The 17,507-nt window shown below is 42.5% G+C and overlaps 3 protein-coding genes and 2 non-coding genes across 12 annotated transcripts; 1 reads left to right on the top strand and 4 right to left on the bottom strand.

Moving 5' to 3' along the window:
• Positions 1 to 4,059: 4,059 nt before the first annotated feature.
• Positions 4,060 to 6,968, bottom strand: LOC147050110 (otoraplin-like). 7 transcript variants are annotated; one of them, XR_015067453.1, is made up of 6 exons: positions 6,737 to 6,968; positions 5,339 to 6,457; positions 5,116 to 5,255; positions 4,913 to 5,023; positions 4,624 to 4,827; positions 4,060 to 4,120 (listed from the first exon to the last, which is right to left on the bottom strand). XR_015067453.1 is itself a non-coding variant. In XM_085922588.1 (6 exons), exons 3-6 carry the CDS (start codon positions 5,457 to 5,459, stop codon positions 4,804 to 4,806), a joined length of 396 nt encoding a protein of 131 aa, XP_085778714.1. In that variant the 5' UTR covers positions 5,460 to 6,207; positions 6,281 to 6,457; positions 6,737 to 6,968; the 3' UTR covers positions 4,164 to 4,803. The 7 variants fall into 7 exon arrangements, 6 of the variants coding, with proteins under 6 accessions (XP_085778714.1, XP_085778717.1, XP_085778716.1 ...); XM_085922588.1 differs by lacking the exon at positions 4,060 to 4,120 and having other exon boundaries at positions 4,164 to 4,827; positions 5,339 to 6,207; positions 6,281 to 6,457; XM_085922591.1 differs by lacking the exon at positions 4,060 to 4,120 and having other exon boundaries at positions 4,164 to 4,827; positions 5,339 to 5,398; positions 6,286 to 6,457.
• Positions 6,969 to 7,210: 242 nt separating this feature from the next.
• gtpbp2a (GTP binding protein 2a) lies at positions 7,211 to 13,942 on the top strand. 2 transcript variants are annotated; one of them, XM_085922102.1, is made up of 12 exons: positions 7,211 to 7,657; positions 8,599 to 8,625; positions 9,197 to 9,381; positions 9,462 to 9,570; positions 9,658 to 9,855; positions 9,923 to 10,097; positions 11,246 to 11,495; positions 11,973 to 12,108; positions 12,262 to 12,320; positions 12,402 to 12,573; positions 12,657 to 12,821; positions 12,980 to 13,942. In XM_085922102.1, exons 1-12 carry the CDS (start codon positions 7,466 to 7,468, stop codon positions 13,169 to 13,171), a joined length of 1,860 nt encoding a protein of 619 aa, XP_085778228.1. In that variant the 5' UTR covers positions 7,211 to 7,465; the 3' UTR covers positions 13,172 to 13,942. The 2 variants fall into 2 exon arrangements, with proteins under 2 accessions (XP_085778228.1, XP_085778229.1); XM_085922103.1 differs by having other exon boundaries at positions 7,212 to 7,657; positions 11,246 to 11,465.
• Positions 10,769 to 10,851, bottom strand: trnal-cag (transfer RNA leucine (anticodon CAG)). The gene has a single exon. It is a non-coding gene; the product is annotated as a tRNA-Leu (tRNA).
• trnal-cag (transfer RNA leucine (anticodon CAG)) lies at positions 11,058 to 11,140 on the bottom strand. The gene has a single exon. It is a non-coding gene; the product is annotated as a tRNA-Leu (tRNA).
• A 361-nt stretch (positions 13,943 to 14,303) lies between the features above and the next one.
• Positions 14,304 to 17,444, bottom strand: polh (polymerase (DNA directed), eta). The gene is made up of 10 exons (XM_085922101.1): positions 17,140 to 17,444; positions 16,789 to 16,923; positions 16,484 to 16,719; positions 16,191 to 16,354; positions 16,005 to 16,108; positions 15,811 to 15,930; positions 15,616 to 15,739; positions 15,456 to 15,521; positions 15,221 to 15,393; positions 14,304 to 15,039 (listed from the first exon to the last, which is right to left on the bottom strand). Exons 1-10 carry the CDS (start codon positions 17,274 to 17,276, stop codon positions 14,412 to 14,414), a joined length of 1,887 nt encoding a protein of 628 aa, XP_085778227.1. The 5' UTR covers positions 17,277 to 17,444; the 3' UTR covers positions 14,304 to 14,411.
• Positions 17,445 to 17,507: the final 63 nt, after the last annotated feature.

The raw sequence follows: 17,507 nt of genomic DNA, 5'->3' as shown, positions 1-17,507 counted from the left end.
ACAGCTGAATCCCACCGAACGCAAAATACTGTTTGCAGCAGGAGAAATAACGTACTTTCAAGCACCATGCTGTCATCATTTGATTTCTCTCTGTGCAATACCTGCAAATTGCTAGTTTGCTAAATTTGTTTTGACCTTGTTTGTAAAGAATGAACATATCACAGCGAGTGGGAGCCGCTGGGTTTGTCAGAACGGTAATCAGCCGCATCAGCAGGCACTTGCAAAAAGTTGTCAATCCACTTGAAAATATTTTTGATTGGAACATTACTTTATTAAAGTGGTCCAGCAGTGCTAATCTACCCCAGTTTGTGTTCAAGAGTCCATGAAATTGTACTCAGTGTTACCCACCGTATAAGAATATGACTCCATTCACACGATAAAATTAAAAAAACAACAACTTGATTCTCAGAGTAGGTCATAAACCAACACATCCAAAACATGCTTATAATATGGTTAGTTTAGTTCAAGGGGTGTGTTGTTGTGTATTAATCAAGCCTCCTACGAGCCACACTCATCCCTCACCTCAACTCGAGGTGGGGGTAATTACCCGGCTGAAAGTTTGACATCGTCTTCGAGAATGCCTTTCCTGCGAGGAGTCTGACGACAATGCGACCTTTGACGCACAACGGCCAGTAATCAGCATGAAAATGGGCTCCGCTCTGCATCTGCGGTCTGGCGCGGAAGACCTTGATAAAATGAGATGACGCTCGGTCCGCTGAGGACAGAAAAGAGCACAAGCAGCAGCCTTCCGCGTGTCCTCCCATGTTCTTTCCATTAGGACATTACCGCTAATGGTAATGTAACCTCGGACGTTACCAAGCCGCTCTCCAGTGCTGCCCCGTAGTGAAGAGCGTTGTCCATTAAGAAGGCCAACAACAGCCATTTTTGATAGGCCACGCAGGGCAACAGGTTATTAGTCAGAAGCTCTGTGCGTTTAGATCAAAAGATGCTTTAAAATTCAAACTTCATTTTTGGTGAGGTAACACAACTTTACTCTTCAGTGATATTTATTTATTTATTTATCTTTTTTTTAAATGAAATTCAGAAAATGCATTTATTCATGTATTTAAAATTATGTCTGGGTTTATGTAGTGTTGCATTTCCATCAGAGTCTTAGGATAGTTGTGAGAACGTCACCTGATCCAACCTGGTGGTATTCGGAAAAGGTCACAGTCTCTTCAGGGCTCAAGAGCTACAGTACCTTGACTGGACAGCAGATGAGTGCTAAGCCTGCCATTCTATTCATTTAAAGCTCAAGACTGTAACTTAGGAAAGTTCATTTGCATCTGCGTCCAATACTTCACAAGCTTCTATCGCTGCGTTAGAACCAGTCAAGCAAGAATTGAAAAACAGACAATAGTCGCATGCATGCCGCCATTACAAAGCGATTCCTGCTTTGTAAAAACAAGCTGCGGGCAAAGCGTGTAAATAAAACCCTGCACGGTCTATTCCAGAAGGGTCAATAAAAAGGAGCTGGAAAGCATTTAGAGGTCCTCATTGGAGGATCTCATTGCTCATTTGGCCCTGGCGGTTTGTGTGGATATCCCGGCCAATCAATACAAGCACCATTAAGCTTAACAAAGCTGCTTTGTCTATAAAACGGGCCAACGATGAAACGAAGCACTCAGGGACATCTGAGCTGCTTTCATGCAACCTGGTGCAGATATACATGCGATCACAGTCACACAAAAAGATTACAACAAAAAGCCTCTAATATATGAATCTGTATGACATTCTTTAACCGACATAAACACTGGCAATATCCACCAAAAGTTGTCTTTGAAATTTCATCTATGCAAAACAGGTAGAAGGGCAAGCCGCATGCTGCTTCACCAACCCTAACGAAAAGGGCATTAAAGTTAAATAGCACTGGCTTGTAATCTATGAATATAAAAACAGAATAAAAGAGTATGACGAGAAATGAACTGGTTTGAAATTCATACAGAATGTAGGATTTGTAGTATTAAGGATTTGTTTACACAACAGCAAACTGGTCAAAAGTATGTAAATGTATGAAAGAGCTATACAGATGTCTTATTAAAATAAATAACCATCTTTACAAGAACACTTTGCAACACGAAGAGAAAAATACAGTGACGACAACGCCATTCTGTTTTGGCACCTAATGGCTGTACTTAGCCTGACTGCTTTTGCAATAGCTAATTGGTTGTCATGACAAACAATTGTGGGTCTATTCACAGGCTGTCGCTAAACCCCTCTCCTTAAAAATAAAACAAGACAAGATGTAGGAGGGCTTGTGATGGACGCTTGTCTTAAAAAGCAGTCGCAAGAGAAAGGAAGCGATAACTTGTTGCCAACTGTCAGCATGTCAGAATTTAATCAATTCTTACATGTCTTAATTATTAGCATGTTAGAATTCATACTCAATGCAGCTTTATTGTTTGTTACCTTGCACGTTGCATTTGTCAATTTCACCTTTCATCGGCTTTAAAGTCACAAAAGCTTTCATTATTTTGTATAAAGTGCAGCTGCGGCTTTAATTTTACCTATCTGGCGCTCTTTTCTTCTCTGAAGCGCATCTGTGTGTATGTGTGCATGTGTGCATGTGTGCATGAGTCATGTAATTGTGCAGGCTAGAGTATTTCCAGTCCATCTATTATTTTTTGTGTGACACAAAGAAGCATTGATTTATTTGTGCTCTACTCCCTTCACTAATATCTGTATTGAAATCTTCATGCTACGTTCTGGGATAGGGGAAAAAATCGAATCGGAGATTCACTTTTTATCTCTACATCGTTAAAACTGCTGGCTTAAAAATTGGACTGACCCAGAAAGTTGGGTCGATTGGGTCAGTCCAATTTTAAACCCAAAATTGGGTTGTTTTGAAGGATGTACCTTTTACTTGGCTTGTTTGTTACTAAGGTTACTGAAATATGTTTTTTAATCCTTGTTAATGTGCAAATTATTGTAATCAGCAGAATTTAGATTGGATTTTGAAGAGGTCATCACATCTTGAATAACCTGCTGGAGCATTAGAATTTTAATTTTGGTGCCTTACAAGGTTGTTGTTGCTATATGACTCATAGGATGATTAAATAATTGATAAGGAAGTGATTCAATTTCCTACCTGTGTAATGCTGCTTAAAAAATAAGTACAAATGATTATGCTGTAAGCAGCCTTTATAGCTGTTCAATTGTCCAGACAATTGAAAAAAATCTCAGAATGTCTTTTTATAACTTTGAATGGTAGCGAACAAAAACACAAACATATTAATTAGTTCCTTAAATTTATTGTATTGTGCTTACAACAAACCAATAAATCATTCGCTGAGCAATAATTCCCCTCTTCTAAAATGTCAACCTCAGATGCTCCGAGGGTGCCAAGGGGCTTCCTGTCTGCAAGAGTGTGGGTGTGACAAGGGAATGGAAAAAGTAGTTGGGAAAAAAAATAGCTTGTGTACTCCGCACTGTGCGTGTGTCTGTTTTTGGCAGCTGCTCCTTGAAACATCCCCCCCAAAACAAATCTTATCCCATCACCATGGCAACTCTTTAAAGTAATAATTGTGTGACTGTACGCACTGCTGTTTGTTTTTAATCACTTGGTTGCTTTTCTGAAGACTGATCCAATTTTTTTTTTGTGTGTGTTTGTGTGGTAAATGTCAGCATGTTTAGCAAATTTGTATTGACTGGAACTAATGTGTGCTAATTCCCACAAGTGATAAATGAAATAACTGAATTAAGAGTTTGTGTTGTCGCTTCAAATCACTCTGTCAAATAGCAGATCGTAAGTTAAATCAATGAGTCTTTCTATAGCTTTCCATTATGCACTGGCTGTTTAGTTCCCACGTGGAAAGTCTGTGCAATGATCTTAATGATAGCGATCAAAGCAGATCATCCATCCAGCCTTAATAGCTCCAATATGTCTCAATGATCTTTACACAGTACTAGACACTGTGTGTGAGGGAGATATGGAATATTCAACAATCTCATAGAATGGTGGTGTGTATATTTGCTACTACTCTGGAAGCAAACATAATTCTATGTGTTGCATGCAGATCAATTCTCAAAACAGTCAATGATAAGATTTTTGACACTACCGTGACAGTTGAAGATCATGGACAGTTGGAAATGACAGGCTACAATTATCAGTCTCTAGAGTCTGTTGAAGGAAGCCGAGTTGTTTTTGAGATTGACACGGGGAAATGGTTTATTGAGCACAGTGATAAATGAGAAGCAACATTGAGTACACACACTACGTTTCACATGTACTTTGTATTTGAGTACACTTCAGAGTCTCTACTTTTTACTTTAGGAAGGTAAAAAGACGTATGTAACGTTGAATATGTTAAGCAGCAACATTCAACCATTTGTATCCATCTCAGGGAGTGGCCATTTTGCCACTTGTTGATTGAAAATGACATTACAGGTCCAATCATGTTTCAGCTTCAATAAATAGGTGAGCCCTGATTGGTTGTAACCTCCTGTCAACTGTGAGGTCATTTTCAGGTAACAGTAATGGGCAGAATGAGATGAATAATAACAGCTCCCTTTTGCTTGTTTAATTTATATTCTACAAACAAAACATTAATCACAATACTGTGTTTTGACTAGTTGGGCTGCACAGAAAATATTATTCCAAAGACCTTTGGAGGGTTGACTTACCTTTAAGTATAATGTCACCATGACCCAGACACAAGAGGACTTTTGATTATTTGATCATAAGATAGGAAAAATGATAAAATTCGGCCCCATAAGGCATTTGCAGAGCCATGATGATCTAGGTATTAGGTGGAGAAACTTTTATGTACTATGGTATGTTAAAACAGGAAGCATCTGTCCACCTTATGTGCAGATGAAATCCATGTTCTGCAATGACAAAAAAAGAAGTTAATGTAGACTAACTTGAATAACATATAAATTCATATAGTATGTCTATGTTAATTCTACACACTGTTGTAGGAATCTGGACCGTGTCCTCTCTAAACGTGTGCGTCTCCTTCACCACAGGGGCCGGAAAGTATCCGATGATGCCCATCTGGTCCACATAGCGGTCACTGTACACCTAATGGTTAACACATCGGTAGAGCCTCACTAAAAACTTCTACCTTTGGATCTATGTGCTTTTTCATCCACAGTGGCCTGGTTTGTACATACACTCCCAGACCAGAAGACTCCACTGCCCTCCTCTGGCACCAGTTTAGAATACACGTAAACCTTCTGACCCTTCTTGAGGTTGATGAATCTGCAGTCCGGAGCTATGAAGTCATCCAAGGCCGTGGCCATGGAGAGAACATCTAAAATGGAAAAAACACAAGAAAAAATAACATAGAGTGAGTTCAAAGTGGCATTGGGATTTGCATTAAACACATTTACTTACGTGAACACTCTGCATCACCACAAATCTTGTTGTCTGCTAGCTTGTCCATAAGTACGGCATCTGAGGTTTGGTGCAGCACTCCCACACAAAGAACAAGAACAAGAAGAAGCAGATGTTGCATTTTAAAACAATGATCTTGGCTGTGTGAATGCACAGATGGATATTTGAAGGAAACCGAGAGGAAACGTCTCAAAAGTCAGCAGGAAAATGGGCTGTGGCCCGACATCACAGGCTGCCCGACCAATCAGGGTGAACTCTGGGAAATGTCACACTCTGGAACCAGTTACACATGGAGTGGGAGTTGACTATTTTCACTCACTGTTCATAACAATGGGAAAATACCAATTTGATGCACACTTCTGTTTTTTGCAACCTCTTCAGATTCTATAAGGAAATCACAAATCGGCAATTTTTGCCCTGTGATTGGCTAGTGACAAGTCCAGGGTGTATCACGCTTCTTGCCTAAATTTAGCTGGGATAGGCTCCAACTGAACCCACAACACTTTTCTAAGAACATTTGGTACAGAAAAGTAAGGGATAGATATTCTATTATGGCTGTTGTTATTACAGCTCCAAAGACCATTTACTCGATCTGGGGTATGCAATCGTCAATTATTCAAAGCCCTCATAACAGCCTACAAATGATCATGTTTTCTAAAATAATATTTGTTGCATCTCTTCATTTTTATCTTTTCATCTAGTGTAAATTTACTATTGGCACTCAGTGGCCTCTAAATGAACAAATAATGAAAGGTGATTAACTAAATAAATGATTCTACTCAACGGTCTATTTTCAATACTTCTCATCTTAATTATGGTCATTGTGAGCTGGAGCCTGTCCCAGTAGACCTTCAGCAACTTGCAAATTGCTGGTGACACACACATAAACAGACATTCAGACTCGCATTCACAACTCAGTACAATTAGAAGCAAGTGTTGCACCTAACTTGTATGTTTTTGGAATGAAGAGAAAGCCAGACCCCAGATATGACAGTTTCGGCACCCTTCTACATCAATGAGGAATGCTTGGAGAGATGGTTCACACTTTGACTTGGGTACCCTCTTGAACTCTAATGGTTAAGAAACTTCTTGAGAGCCCTCTAGTAGGTAGTGCAGCAGCTTCACTTCCCGAGTAAGTTCAGGAAAAAACGACCACATTCACAAACAAACAAATAAATAAATAAATAAATAAATAAATAAATAAAGTTCAGGTTTATAAGTATTAAAAATCCTACTTATTTACTTAAATACAAATATTGTCCTAAGACTAGTTTTTTCTGAAACACTAGATGGCGCCGTTGTTTACGTTGTCAAGCCACGCAAATTAATTCACAAAGTAATGTTGCTACTATGACAGTATTTTAGAATTATAATGTTAAAGTTAAAAACCATACTAACCTATTGTTTGGATAATCCATTCGACTGGTTCTCAAGGTTCTCATTTTTAAAAAGGAAGAATAATATAACCTTTATGGTGACTCTAATACTGAATAAGACTAAAAAAATATATACATATGTATTATGTGGTTTTTAAAATAGTTGTCAACATTTTCGGGCATTATCAGCCAATTTCTCCCCCGTTCCTACAATTTCTTCCATTTGAATAAAGTTTAAAACCCAAGTGCACAAGTGTTTTCTGTAACTTTTAAAATTCGGGGTGTGATTTCATACTTAAATACAAACTTTCGTCAGTCTTGGTGTCAAACAGGACTTCCTCGTCGTCTGACGCAAAGCTCTGCAAAGCACCGTGCGCTGTAAAGTGTACGCACGCTTTTACTCTGGGTAGCTCACACGGGCGGTGCTTAAGATGTTCTACGTATGATTTGGGAGCTTTCCGCCTGCTCGCACTAGCCTGTAACTAACACCATTCGCTTTGCTTGACGTTTCACGGTATGACGTGTATCCTCGGAAAACTCAAAACCACCATCTCTTCACGGTTGTTATTAATGTTGAGAAGGACTTTGAACGGTCCTCTTATTTGGGGTGGGGGGGCCTAAGCTACCACTTGACCAAAAACAAACCCCCCTTTCAGGTAGGAAGAGTCCCATTCGTCAAAACAACTTCTATTGTGCTCCCCCCGGTGTTTTGAGAGAGCCCTCCCGGTCCGCCGTCATTGCCAAGCAGCTTATGGATGAGCGGGTTTCCGAGTTGTTTGCCTCAGAAAATGGAAACGACGGCTCTCGGACTGAAGTGAACCCGGGCAATGGTTGCGGACGTACCCCCGCCACCAAAAGGGCTTCTGCCAAGAAGAAGAGAGCGAATGCGCGACACTTTCGCAGCTTCAAACCGAGCAACAGCACCCCTTATCTACCACCAGAGGTACGCTTGTCTCATAGATAACAGCGTCTCTATTGTGTTAAAATGTGTTAATTACACAAAACAAAACAAAAAGCTGTTTACTTTCACTTTACAATTAAAGCTACATTCCGTGTTAGCCTATTTTTTTACGCTAACCTAAACTAGCTTTTCGAAAAATAACATTATGACACTTAGCTAATTGGCCGCAATAGTTTATAACCATGTAATGTCTTTAAAAGCACCTAAATTAAATGAACGAAAGTGCAGTTAGCATGCTATTGTAGCATCAGCTGTGTTTGTAAATAGTTAACCTTTGGGTGAGTGTGTGTGTATGGGGGGGGCGTCGATGTGTCCTCAGTTGTGCTAATATTACTTCCAAAAGATAATATGATGTCCTCCTTGGCCGGCATTCTGTCTATTGGCTTTTGGTTGTGTGTAGTAAAGTTACATAATCCTCACACTCAGCAGAAGTTACATTTATTCCTCTGCAAATGTACAAAAGTCGTCGTAGTAAGTGATTTCCAAGGTAAACTTGAATGGAATTTGACACACATTTGCTTACAACATTAAGCTGTTCAGTATTGAGCACAATTTTAAATAGGTCACGCTCAATGCTGAATCAGGAAATCGGCTTTTTATTTATTTTTTATTATTTTACAAATTAATTACACGCTTGTGATTATTTTCATTCATCTACTTCTTTTCTTTCTCATGGCATTGATTCGATCACAATTGGAATGCTCTGTTTTTCTTGGGAGATGTTTCTCCTCTGTCTGAGTTGAGTTCATGCAACAAGGCTTGGTTAGGACACACCAGCCCAAGTTGGTGTGGAAAAACCTTCTCTTATGAGAGGTCAAACATCTTGTAAGACAAACAGAGCAGCCCAATTGCAATTGATATCAATGTCCTGAAATAGAAAGTTGTAATTGTCTGTGTCTAACACTTTGTACCTTATCTCCTAGGTAGAAGAAGGGAATATCGAGTACAAGGTAAGAACTTTCACATAAACCAGTACCGTAATAGGATACAGTATATGCCATCAGAGTGTGTTGAATGGGTTATATGAGACACATAAACTAAGCAGACACTTCACTAGACACATATTGACTCTCCATCCCTCAAAAAGCACACTGTGACACTGTCAAGAGTGATTTATTTAATCAATATTCTTAGGTAATTAGCTTTTATAGCATTGCATGGTGTGTTAGGTGTGGTCTTATTTTATTGCTTAAGGTTTGTTGAGCTTTACAGCCACATTAAAACATCGAGACGACACTATTTGCTCCAAAATTAGAATTAATGGGTAGGCTAACGATTACCATATGTGCCTCACAGTCAAGAGATGTGAGTTTGAATATTTTGTTGTAATCCCATTTTAGTTCAACCATAAAAGAGAATCTCACAACGTCAGCCAAAAGAACATTTGTAGGTCAACCATTTGACAAGTCTTTTCCATCCGTCTCATATGTAGAAATCTGACACCGACGTGGATTATCACTGGCAATGTTAGCATCAGGATATCGTTTGTTGATTTCTGTGATCTTTTCACCCGCTGCTTAGCTAAAGCTCGTGGACCCTACGCCAAGTAGATTTGAGCACCTGGTGACGCAAATGAAATGGCGGCTCCAGGAGGGTCGTGGAGAAGCTGTCTACCAGATCGGGGTGGAGGATAACGGCATGTTGGTGGGCCTGTCGGAGGACGACATGAAGGCGTCACTCACCACCCTTCATAAGATGGCCGAGAAGTGAGCTTCACTGTGAACCCAACCACACGTTCCAAGCTAATGCAGCACATGTTGATTTGACACCCAAAATGATTTGACAGAGTTGGGGCTGACATCACCATCCTTCGACATGCAGAGGTGGACTATGACACCGATCAGCCTCTCACCATCGCCGAAGCGCTAATACGAAAGGTGCCAGATGACCAGCAGGTTAGCACAGCAACCATTAAGACACAAGAACTCACGACTATTGTCTTTTTTAAAAATGTTGCATTCCTTTGTGTTTTTTTCTTGCAGTTCCTGGACCTGCGAGTTGCCGTAATCGGTAATGTGGACTCGGGCAAGTCGACTCTGCTGGGTGTTTTGACGCAAGGCGAGCTAGATAATGGACGGGGAAGAGCCAGACTCAACCTCTTCAGGCACCTCCATGAAATCCAGACTGGGCGAACATCTAGCATTAGCTTTGAGATCCTGGGTTTTAACAGTAAAGGAGAAGTGAGCCAAACAATCTTCATCAGACAAATACGAAAGCACTGGATCCGACAATTTTTTTGTCTTCTAGGTTGTGAACTACAGTGAGTCTCGAACGGCAGAAGAGATTTGCGAGAGTGCCTCTAAAATGATCACGTTCATCGATCTGGCGGGTCACCATAAATACTTGAAGACAACCATCTTTGGCCTCACCAGCTACTACCCCGATTTCGCCATGCTTGTCGTCAGTGCAAATACCGGCATTGGTTAGTGACCATTTGTTGATGTAATGCAGGCACTTTCATCCATCTTGTCGACTTACATACAGTATGTCCTTATTTGGGTCAAGTAGGTCATATATTTTTACATTAATGCCTAATGTTACTATTAATAGCAATTAGTGGTGTCACTTCAGGCCCAACTAAATAGAACTGCATCATTCTTGATCAGCAGCTCTTGGTGTGCAGCCAAATACCTTTTTTTGTCCTTGTGCCAACTTCTTCAGTCAACCAGCTGCGGCGAAAGAGCGCTACAAACATGAAATCTGACCTTATGTAACAAACCAGACACTATTGCCAGGAATGACCCGCTCTAAAAATATCATCTTCGGGTGAGCGGCATTTCATGCTGGTATTATTGGCATCCACAGATGGGTCAGCTGATAATATGGGAGCACTTAGCAGTCAGCCTTGCACTGCCAAATTTACCTAACAATTCATCAAAACATCAAACTGATTGTTGTTGATTTTCGTTGCAGGGGATTTTTTTCTTGTTGGCTCACAAATGAGCACGCAATCCATACCCAATGGAATTTTTGACATATTGTATTACTTTCACGTCTGCCTACTTTTATGATGCAACCAGTATTTAATTACATTTTCAGCTTGGATTTATCTGTGAACTAGCAGTCAGGACAGAAATGACACAAAAATAGTCATGTCAGAAGTGGGATTCGAACCCACGCCTCCAGGGGAGACTGCGACCTGAACGCAGCGCCTTAGACCGCTCGGCCATCCTGACTTCTTATCTTTAACACGTTGTAATTCAAGCAGACACAGAATGTACAGTATAGGGGAGGGGCAGTATCAGTTGTCAAGTGCTTAGAGCTGCCGAAGTACTATTGCATATTAGCTGTGATTAATATAACACAATGCGTGAATTTACGCATCGGTACGTTGGATGTTGAAATCTTTGTAGAAAAGCAGTGCAAGATAAGAAAAGGTGATTGTCAGAAGTGGGATTCGAACCCACGCCTCCAGAGGAGACTGCGACCTGAACGCAGCGCCTTAGACCGCTCGGCCATCCTGACATATTAATACTCTCAAACACTTGTGCATTTGACGCCCACCCCCTAAGTCGCCATGCTGGAATTGATGTAGTAAGCCACTTTTGATTCAACCTCTCTTTTTTTTAGCTGGCACGACACGGGAACACCTGGGCTTTGCCATGGCCCTGAAGGTGCCCATCTTCATCGTCATCAGCAAAGTGGACCTGTGCACCCGAGCTGCCGTGGAGCGGACGGTACGGCAGCTGGAGCGAGTACTCAAGCAGCCGGGCTGCAACAAAGTGCCCATGGTTGTGGCCAGCACGGACGATGCCGTTGCCGCTGCTCAGCAGTTTGCCCAGTCGCCCAAGTGTGTACCAACCTCTGAAGTTGAACACAAGTATAAAATGAAATGTAATATATATGTATTCACAATCATTTAGGAGGATTTGGATTTTGGTTAAAACTGGATATGTCCATTCAAATTAAGTTTCAATGCAAGTTAGTTTCATCTGGAAATTTCAGCCGAAAGTCGAATATCCTAAATTATGAGAAGTGTATCACACTTTTGATACAAGTGACAAGTCGCAGGTTAGCGTAGGAAGCTAGCGTAGGAGTCAACATCTTCACTCAAATGCTCTTCAGCAAACACATGGATGAAAAGTGCTAGTCACGGATGGTCTGGATCAAAGTCCACAAAAAGTTGGTCAATACCAAAGGGAAGAAAAAAGACGGAAAGTGGCTACTGACCAAAATAAACTTGGAGGGGCGCTAAACATGGCTTAACAGAAGCAACACTTATTTCAACCACATGACAACTGAGCACTAACATGACACTGAAACCCTTTTTGATCTTGTGACCTCTCCCCCTTGCCAGCATTACACCCGTCTTCACCGTGTCCAGCGTGTCCGGAGAGAATCTGGACCTGCTCAAGGTCTTTTTCAACATCATCCCTCCGCTGAGCAACAGCAAGGAGCAGGAGGAGCTGATGCAGCAGCTCACTGAGTTTCAGGTAAAGCCGGCATCTCAGCAATGCCATTGACACTGTGTGTGCGTGGGGGGTGGTCTTCTGGAACTAGCTTCTATTCGTTACCCGCGAGATTAAACTAGTTTGGCTGAAAGTTGCAATAGCACAGACTAATGACTGATGACTCTTGTTCTTTAGGTGGATGAAATCTACACCGTGCCAGAAGTGGGCACTGTGGTGGGCGGAACTTTGTGCAGGTTAGTTTGTCTGCAACAAGCACTCAAAAGCTATTGAAACTCAATATGTGTTTCAACTGAGTTTGGTGTTTTTGATTGTAGTGGTATTTGCCGCGAGGGAGATGATCTGGTGGTCGGGCCCACAGACTCAGGGCGGTTCCACAAATTGACCGTCGGGAGCATCCAGAGGAACCGCTCGGCTTGCCGGGTGCTTCGCGCCGGACAGGCTGCCTCGCTGGCGCTCGGAAACTTCAACCGCACATTGCTGCGAAAGGTCAGCCTCTGCAACATTTCTACACAAGTGTTTCCATTCAGGCGTTAGGCAATGCGGAGGCATCTGATGTTTTCCTCCCACAGGGAATGGTGATGGTGAGTCCAGAGATGGACCCAACCATCTGTTGGATATTTGAGGCTGAGATTGTACTGCTCTTCCACTCCAAGACCTTCCACAAGGGCTTCCAGGTGACCGTGCACATTGGCAACGTGAGGCAGACTGCCACTGTTGAGGCCGTCTATGGCAAGGTGAGAGTACTAGACACACACAGTACAAGTAGTACTAGAAAAGATTCAAATGGTTGCAAAAACGCTTCGAAAATGAAATGTAATGTATTTATTGTATTTTTTTTTTTCCGGAAGTGATAGAACCATGTTTAAATCAACCACTTTTCTGCATCTGTCAGGAGGAGCTGAGGACGGGAGAGAAGGCGGGTGTTCAGTTTAAATTCCTCAAGCATCCCGAGTACCTGAAAATGGGGGCCAAGGTGCTCTTCAGGGAGGGCGTCACCAAGGGCATCGGCCACATCACCAAGCTGCATCCTATTGCGCAGTATCGCCACGTCCCGGAGAGCGACGAAGATGAAGATGACGACTAGAGCGCGAATGCGCGTCCATCCTAAGAAAAACACACAAGTGCTGTTTGGTTTGCTTTTTATAACGGACAAGCTTCCAACAAATGTCCGCACACTTTGCCGCTGTCACCCGTAGAAGGTAAACAGGTTGGCATTTTTAAGAGCACTTTTGCCTTTTATACCTTCAAGATACTTCCAAAGCCGGGAATGTAGCCTCACACACTGTCACGAAGGGAAAGTCAGCAATTGGTTTTGTTTGTAAGAATATGTGCTTAAGCAGGAAAAAAAATCAGAGCGCAAGAGTGCAACATGGAAAATGATGACAGCATAAGAAATACAGCAACTTCTCTGGTACAAAATAACTCAGCTCGCTCACACTCACACACAAGCGTGAACAGTGCCTAAAAGTGCCTTGCGACACGAGGTAAAAAAAAAAACTGGTGCTACTAGTTCAAAACACAAATATTTGTACCAAAACCTTTGACTGTTAAGTACTGCTCCAAAGCAAGACTGTGGGCCTTATATCAACAGTCTTGCTACTGCCACACTGTCATATCAGCTTTCCACATTTACTCCACTTGTGTTGTGCATATTTTAACCATTGTATTATATATCTGCTTTTACATTTTGTTTTTGTACACCTCAGGTATATTTCTAGTAGTTTGTACATTTTACAGTTATATATTTTTTAATTCCCTTTTATTAATGGAACCGTGTATAATCACGTCTGATCCATTTATGTACAGATCCAATATTGTGTGTGGTGTTCATAAGAAAGCCGTTTATCCAATCAAATGTTGACTTCTGAGTTTTATTTATAACTTTGGATTTATTTCATACCCTTTGCCAAGGAATGATGTGATTCAAAATCGATAAGATTAACATTTTTCCCCTCCACAGGCCGCATGATGCAAGACTGCAGCAAAAAACACTGCCCTAAACAACAGGAGCCACACCTTTTGAGTCACTTGCACAATGCAGAAGGTAAAGGCCTCTTGTTCATATGTACAACCTGCTGGTGTGTTGTGGTATAACTGACCTGACTTTATGATAATGATGGAACAGTGGTGCGCGATGTAATTCATATGAATACATCTGGGAATTCAAAGGTTTTTGAGCAATCGTGTAAAATAACATGCAACCAAATCATTTTGGGTTCCCATATAGCTTTTAATTCATCACGAACAAATCACAGTGGTGAGTTTTTGTAAACAGCCCAGTTTCTGGACATTCACCAGTAATTGTGATTGTGACTGATTCCCCATCAGTATCTTTGGAAAAAAGAATCCAAAGTGCCTGCCCTTCCTCCATCTTGTGAGCGAGGTCTTTTGGGATGAGGTCCTCCTGATTCTTTACTTTTGGTTTTGCCCAGAGAGGACAGCGCTGGCCCTGCAGGAGGCCCTCTCCTGACGAAGGAGGAAGAAGCAGAAGAGGAGAAAGATTTCTGCAGTTCCAAGGCAAAGTGATAGTCATTGTGTTCGGGCATCTCCCACGCCGGCACGTTCTGGCCGCAGCGTTTACACTTGAGCACGTCTTCCGCGTTGTCCACCCCATTCTCTTGTTTTTCATCTTCGTGCCTTGGCTTTAAAACTGTTTCTGTGTTTCTTTTGTGGAAGAAGGAGACAATGCCGGCGCGAGGGTCTACCGGAGCATCTTTGCAAGGATTCGGAAAAAAGGCGGAACAAGACGGGGGGGACTTGGTTTGCGTTTGCTGCTTGTCAAAGAAAGACCGAATGGTGGTTGGCGTTTTGCGCACGGCGGGGCTGGAGGAGAGAAAGAGTTGAGTGGAAGGCACGTCTGCACTCAGGAAGCCTGCAATGCCCCCCGCCGATGCTGACGGGGCATCTGAGAATTTGCTGGCTGAGAGGTGCAGTAGCGTGAGAGGCGGAGTCCTGCGTGGCAAGCAAAAGCCTGTGGTCAAGATTTACAGCCAAGCCTACTAGAACAGCTGAATTTGTTTCCAGGTTCATCACAGGTACACTAGCTTTATGCATATTTTGTTAAAAATCATTTCTTAAATCTCAAATAAGTAATATTAATTTACATGCACATTTGTGGTTACATTGAACCTACCACGCCGCTTGCTGGTTTCCTGCCGTGTTGAGGCTTTTGATGATGGCAAAGCTGTCGCTGGACAACTTGGCGGCGTCATACCGCACTAAAGCGCAACAGCGGGAGAAACTGCTCGGACGCTTGTCGCCCAGCTGACGGACGCCGACCGTCAACTGTTTTGCCACACGGCCGTTCTGCAAGAAAAAAATAAGGTGTGAGAAAGTGACTATATTGGCACTGTAAGCCATTTTCTTACCACTTCTCTGTCTTTGGTCAGCCTCTCCTCCAGCTCTAAAGCCAGCTGATGAAGCCAGTGCTGTACCTTCACCGAACATAAGCAGCCACAATATTAGGCACAAGTGGCCTTTAAAATAAGATCCATTTGTGTCATAAAAAGACACCTCAGTACTGAATACCTGCTCTTTTGTAGCTAGAGATGTTTTTCCAGGGAAGTTCTTACTGCAGCCAATAGATTTTGGCAGCTGTCTGGGTTTCACCGCTTCAAAATCGATGCCCCGACACAAATCGTGAAGCCACTGGCTGCAAAATGCATACGTATTTAATCTGATGCAATCAAGATGGGATCAGAAGTTTCTTTTCCTCAGATTTACCCAGTCTTCTCTCCAAAGTGCTTCCCCAGTTGGGCCTGAGAGAAGCGAGTCAGATCCCCCATGTGCTCCACTTGCAGAACCTCTGTGATCGAGACCCCCAGTTTACCTCCCAGGTTGCGTCTGCACAAATAAAACGGAGCTGCATTTATAATTGGAGGGGTCTCACTTGGCAACATTTTCACTGAAACGCTCACATCTTGCTAATGGGCAGTGTGCTGAAAAGTTCAGTCACCGAGTCCAGCGGCAGAACAGTTTGCCGGTTTGGTTTGTTTAGACCGCATGCCAGTTTGGCCAGCACCTGCAAGAAAACACAAGAATTGAATAGCACATACAAATCAAATAATCAAATAATTTTACAAAATAGTTGAAAATCAACTTACTTTGTTGTGCGAGATGCCGGCTGAACATTGAAAGCTCGTGTGTTGTTCTACAGCTGCCCTCATTTCCTCTACAATGAGGGCGCCCACCGTGAGCTGAAGTTCGGCAGAGTTGTGCGTCGGCATGGACGCCAGCCATTGCTGGACACCCTCCGACCTCTGCTTCTCTGTTGGACATACAGCAAAAAGATATTAATGGAACAATATGTAAGTGGATGTGCGTATGTTTTCAATAGTCTGCTCATATCCACAATATTTGAGTTATTCTATAAAGCACAAATTACAGCTCTGCCTACCTTTATCCAAAATGGCATCCTCAGCAGCTTCTTCCTCTCCATCAGATGAATTGTGAGGGTAACCTTGGATGCAGGTGGTCTTGAGTAGATGAGGCTGTATTTGTTTGTCTGCCATGTCCTTCAGCCGCTGCTGGACGGCTGCAGTCAAGTCCATGTATGCCTCATCAATGCTGGCCCGCTCAACCACCGCAAAGCGAGACATGACTTCGATCACTTCCACGCTGGCCTCCCTGTAACTGTACGTAACTGCAGGTTTAAATTGTGCTTCAGTGACATCGTTACTATGACGACACAAGCTCACTCACGGACTCAGATCTGCCTTGCCGTGAGACTCCCGCACGCGTGCCACCTGGAGATCCGGGCACAGCTTCTTGGCATCGTCCACCCACATGTTCTTCGTCACGCCGTGGTGCCTGGCCTCGTAGCTCACTGCAATGATCCTAACAGGACAGGGTGAGTAAAAGCCACATTTACAAATTGAATGAATCAGTTAAATAGCTATTAAGGGAAGTAGTTGTAACTCTAAGCAAACTACAGTAGGGATAATTTAACAATTTCAAGCAACACTGGGCACCACGGGACAGTGAAATGGTCTAGATGACATTTGTCAGCTGTATGGGTTGCTCAAAAAAGACATCTCTGTGTCAGATCCTCACCCGCCTCCTTTCCAGGTCTTGTACTGGGCTACCACACAGGGCGTTTTCTTCAAGGCAGGATTCAGCCTTTGCTCCACTTGCACGTAGAAACAGTCCATGTCCACTAATGCCACCACTCTTTCCTTTCCGTACTCCATGACTGACGAAACACTATTGGCTTTTCTATCAAGTCATGCAAAAAACTTTACGTGTTTTTAACGTTTTAACAGTATGCCCGTGAACAACACGGTAGATGGCTTTTGCTTTCCCGCAATTCTGGTTCTTACATAACTGCGTCATCAAAAGTGGACAGACAACTGTTTTTGTTTTTGGCTGACGTAATTTTATTGACCAATCAGCGCGAGTATCCCACCCAAAATATTAAACGC

Source organism: Syngnathus leptorhynchus, chromosome 10 (genome assembly GCF_054491065.1).
Source record: "Syngnathus leptorhynchus isolate UIUO chromosome 10, UIUO_Slep, whole genome shotgun sequence".
Taxonomy (NCBI): domain Eukaryota; kingdom Metazoa; phylum Chordata; class Actinopteri; order Syngnathiformes; family Syngnathidae; genus Syngnathus; species Syngnathus leptorhynchus.
This window is presented reverse-complemented; position numbering and strand designations above follow the sequence as displayed.

Bases quoted from the DNA above. Each gene is read 5' to 3' on its own strand.
- LOC147050110 (XM_085922586.1), bottom strand. From the start codon at position 5,459: ATGCAACATCTGCTTCTTCTTGTTCTTGTTCTTTGTGTGGGAGTGCTG. The intron at 5,256-5,338 runs GTAAGTAAATGT...TTTCCATTTTAG, and splicing joins TGGTGATGCAGAGTGTTCAC to ATGTTCTCTCCATGGCCACG. The intron at 5,024-5,115 runs GTATGTACAAAC...GTTAACCATTAG, and splicing joins GAGTCTTCTGGTCTGGGAGT to GTGTACAGTGACCGCTATGT.
- gtpbp2a (XM_085922102.1), top strand. From the start codon at position 7,466: ATGGATGAGCGGGTTTCCGAGTTGTTTGCCTCAGAAAATGGAAACGAC. The intron at 12,321-12,401 runs GTTAGTTTGTCT...TTTTGATTGTAG, and splicing joins GTGGGCGGAACTTTGTGCAG to TGGTATTTGCCGCGAGGGAG. The intron at 12,822-12,979 runs GTGAGAGTACTA...TGCATCTGTCAG, and splicing joins TTGAGGCCGTCTATGGCAAG to GAGGAGCTGAGGACGGGAGA.
- polh (XM_085922101.1), bottom strand. From the start codon at position 17,276: ATGGAGTACGGAAAGGAAAGAGTGGTGGCATTAGTGGACATGGACTGT. The intron at 16,355-16,483 runs GTAGGCAGAGCT...TATGTCCAACAG, and splicing joins GGATGCCATTTTGGATAAAG to AGAAGCAGAGGTCGGAGGGT. The intron at 15,040-15,220 runs GTAGGTTCAATG...CTTGCCACGCAG, and splicing joins GGAAACCAGCAAGCGGCGTG to GACTCCGCCTCTCACGCTAC.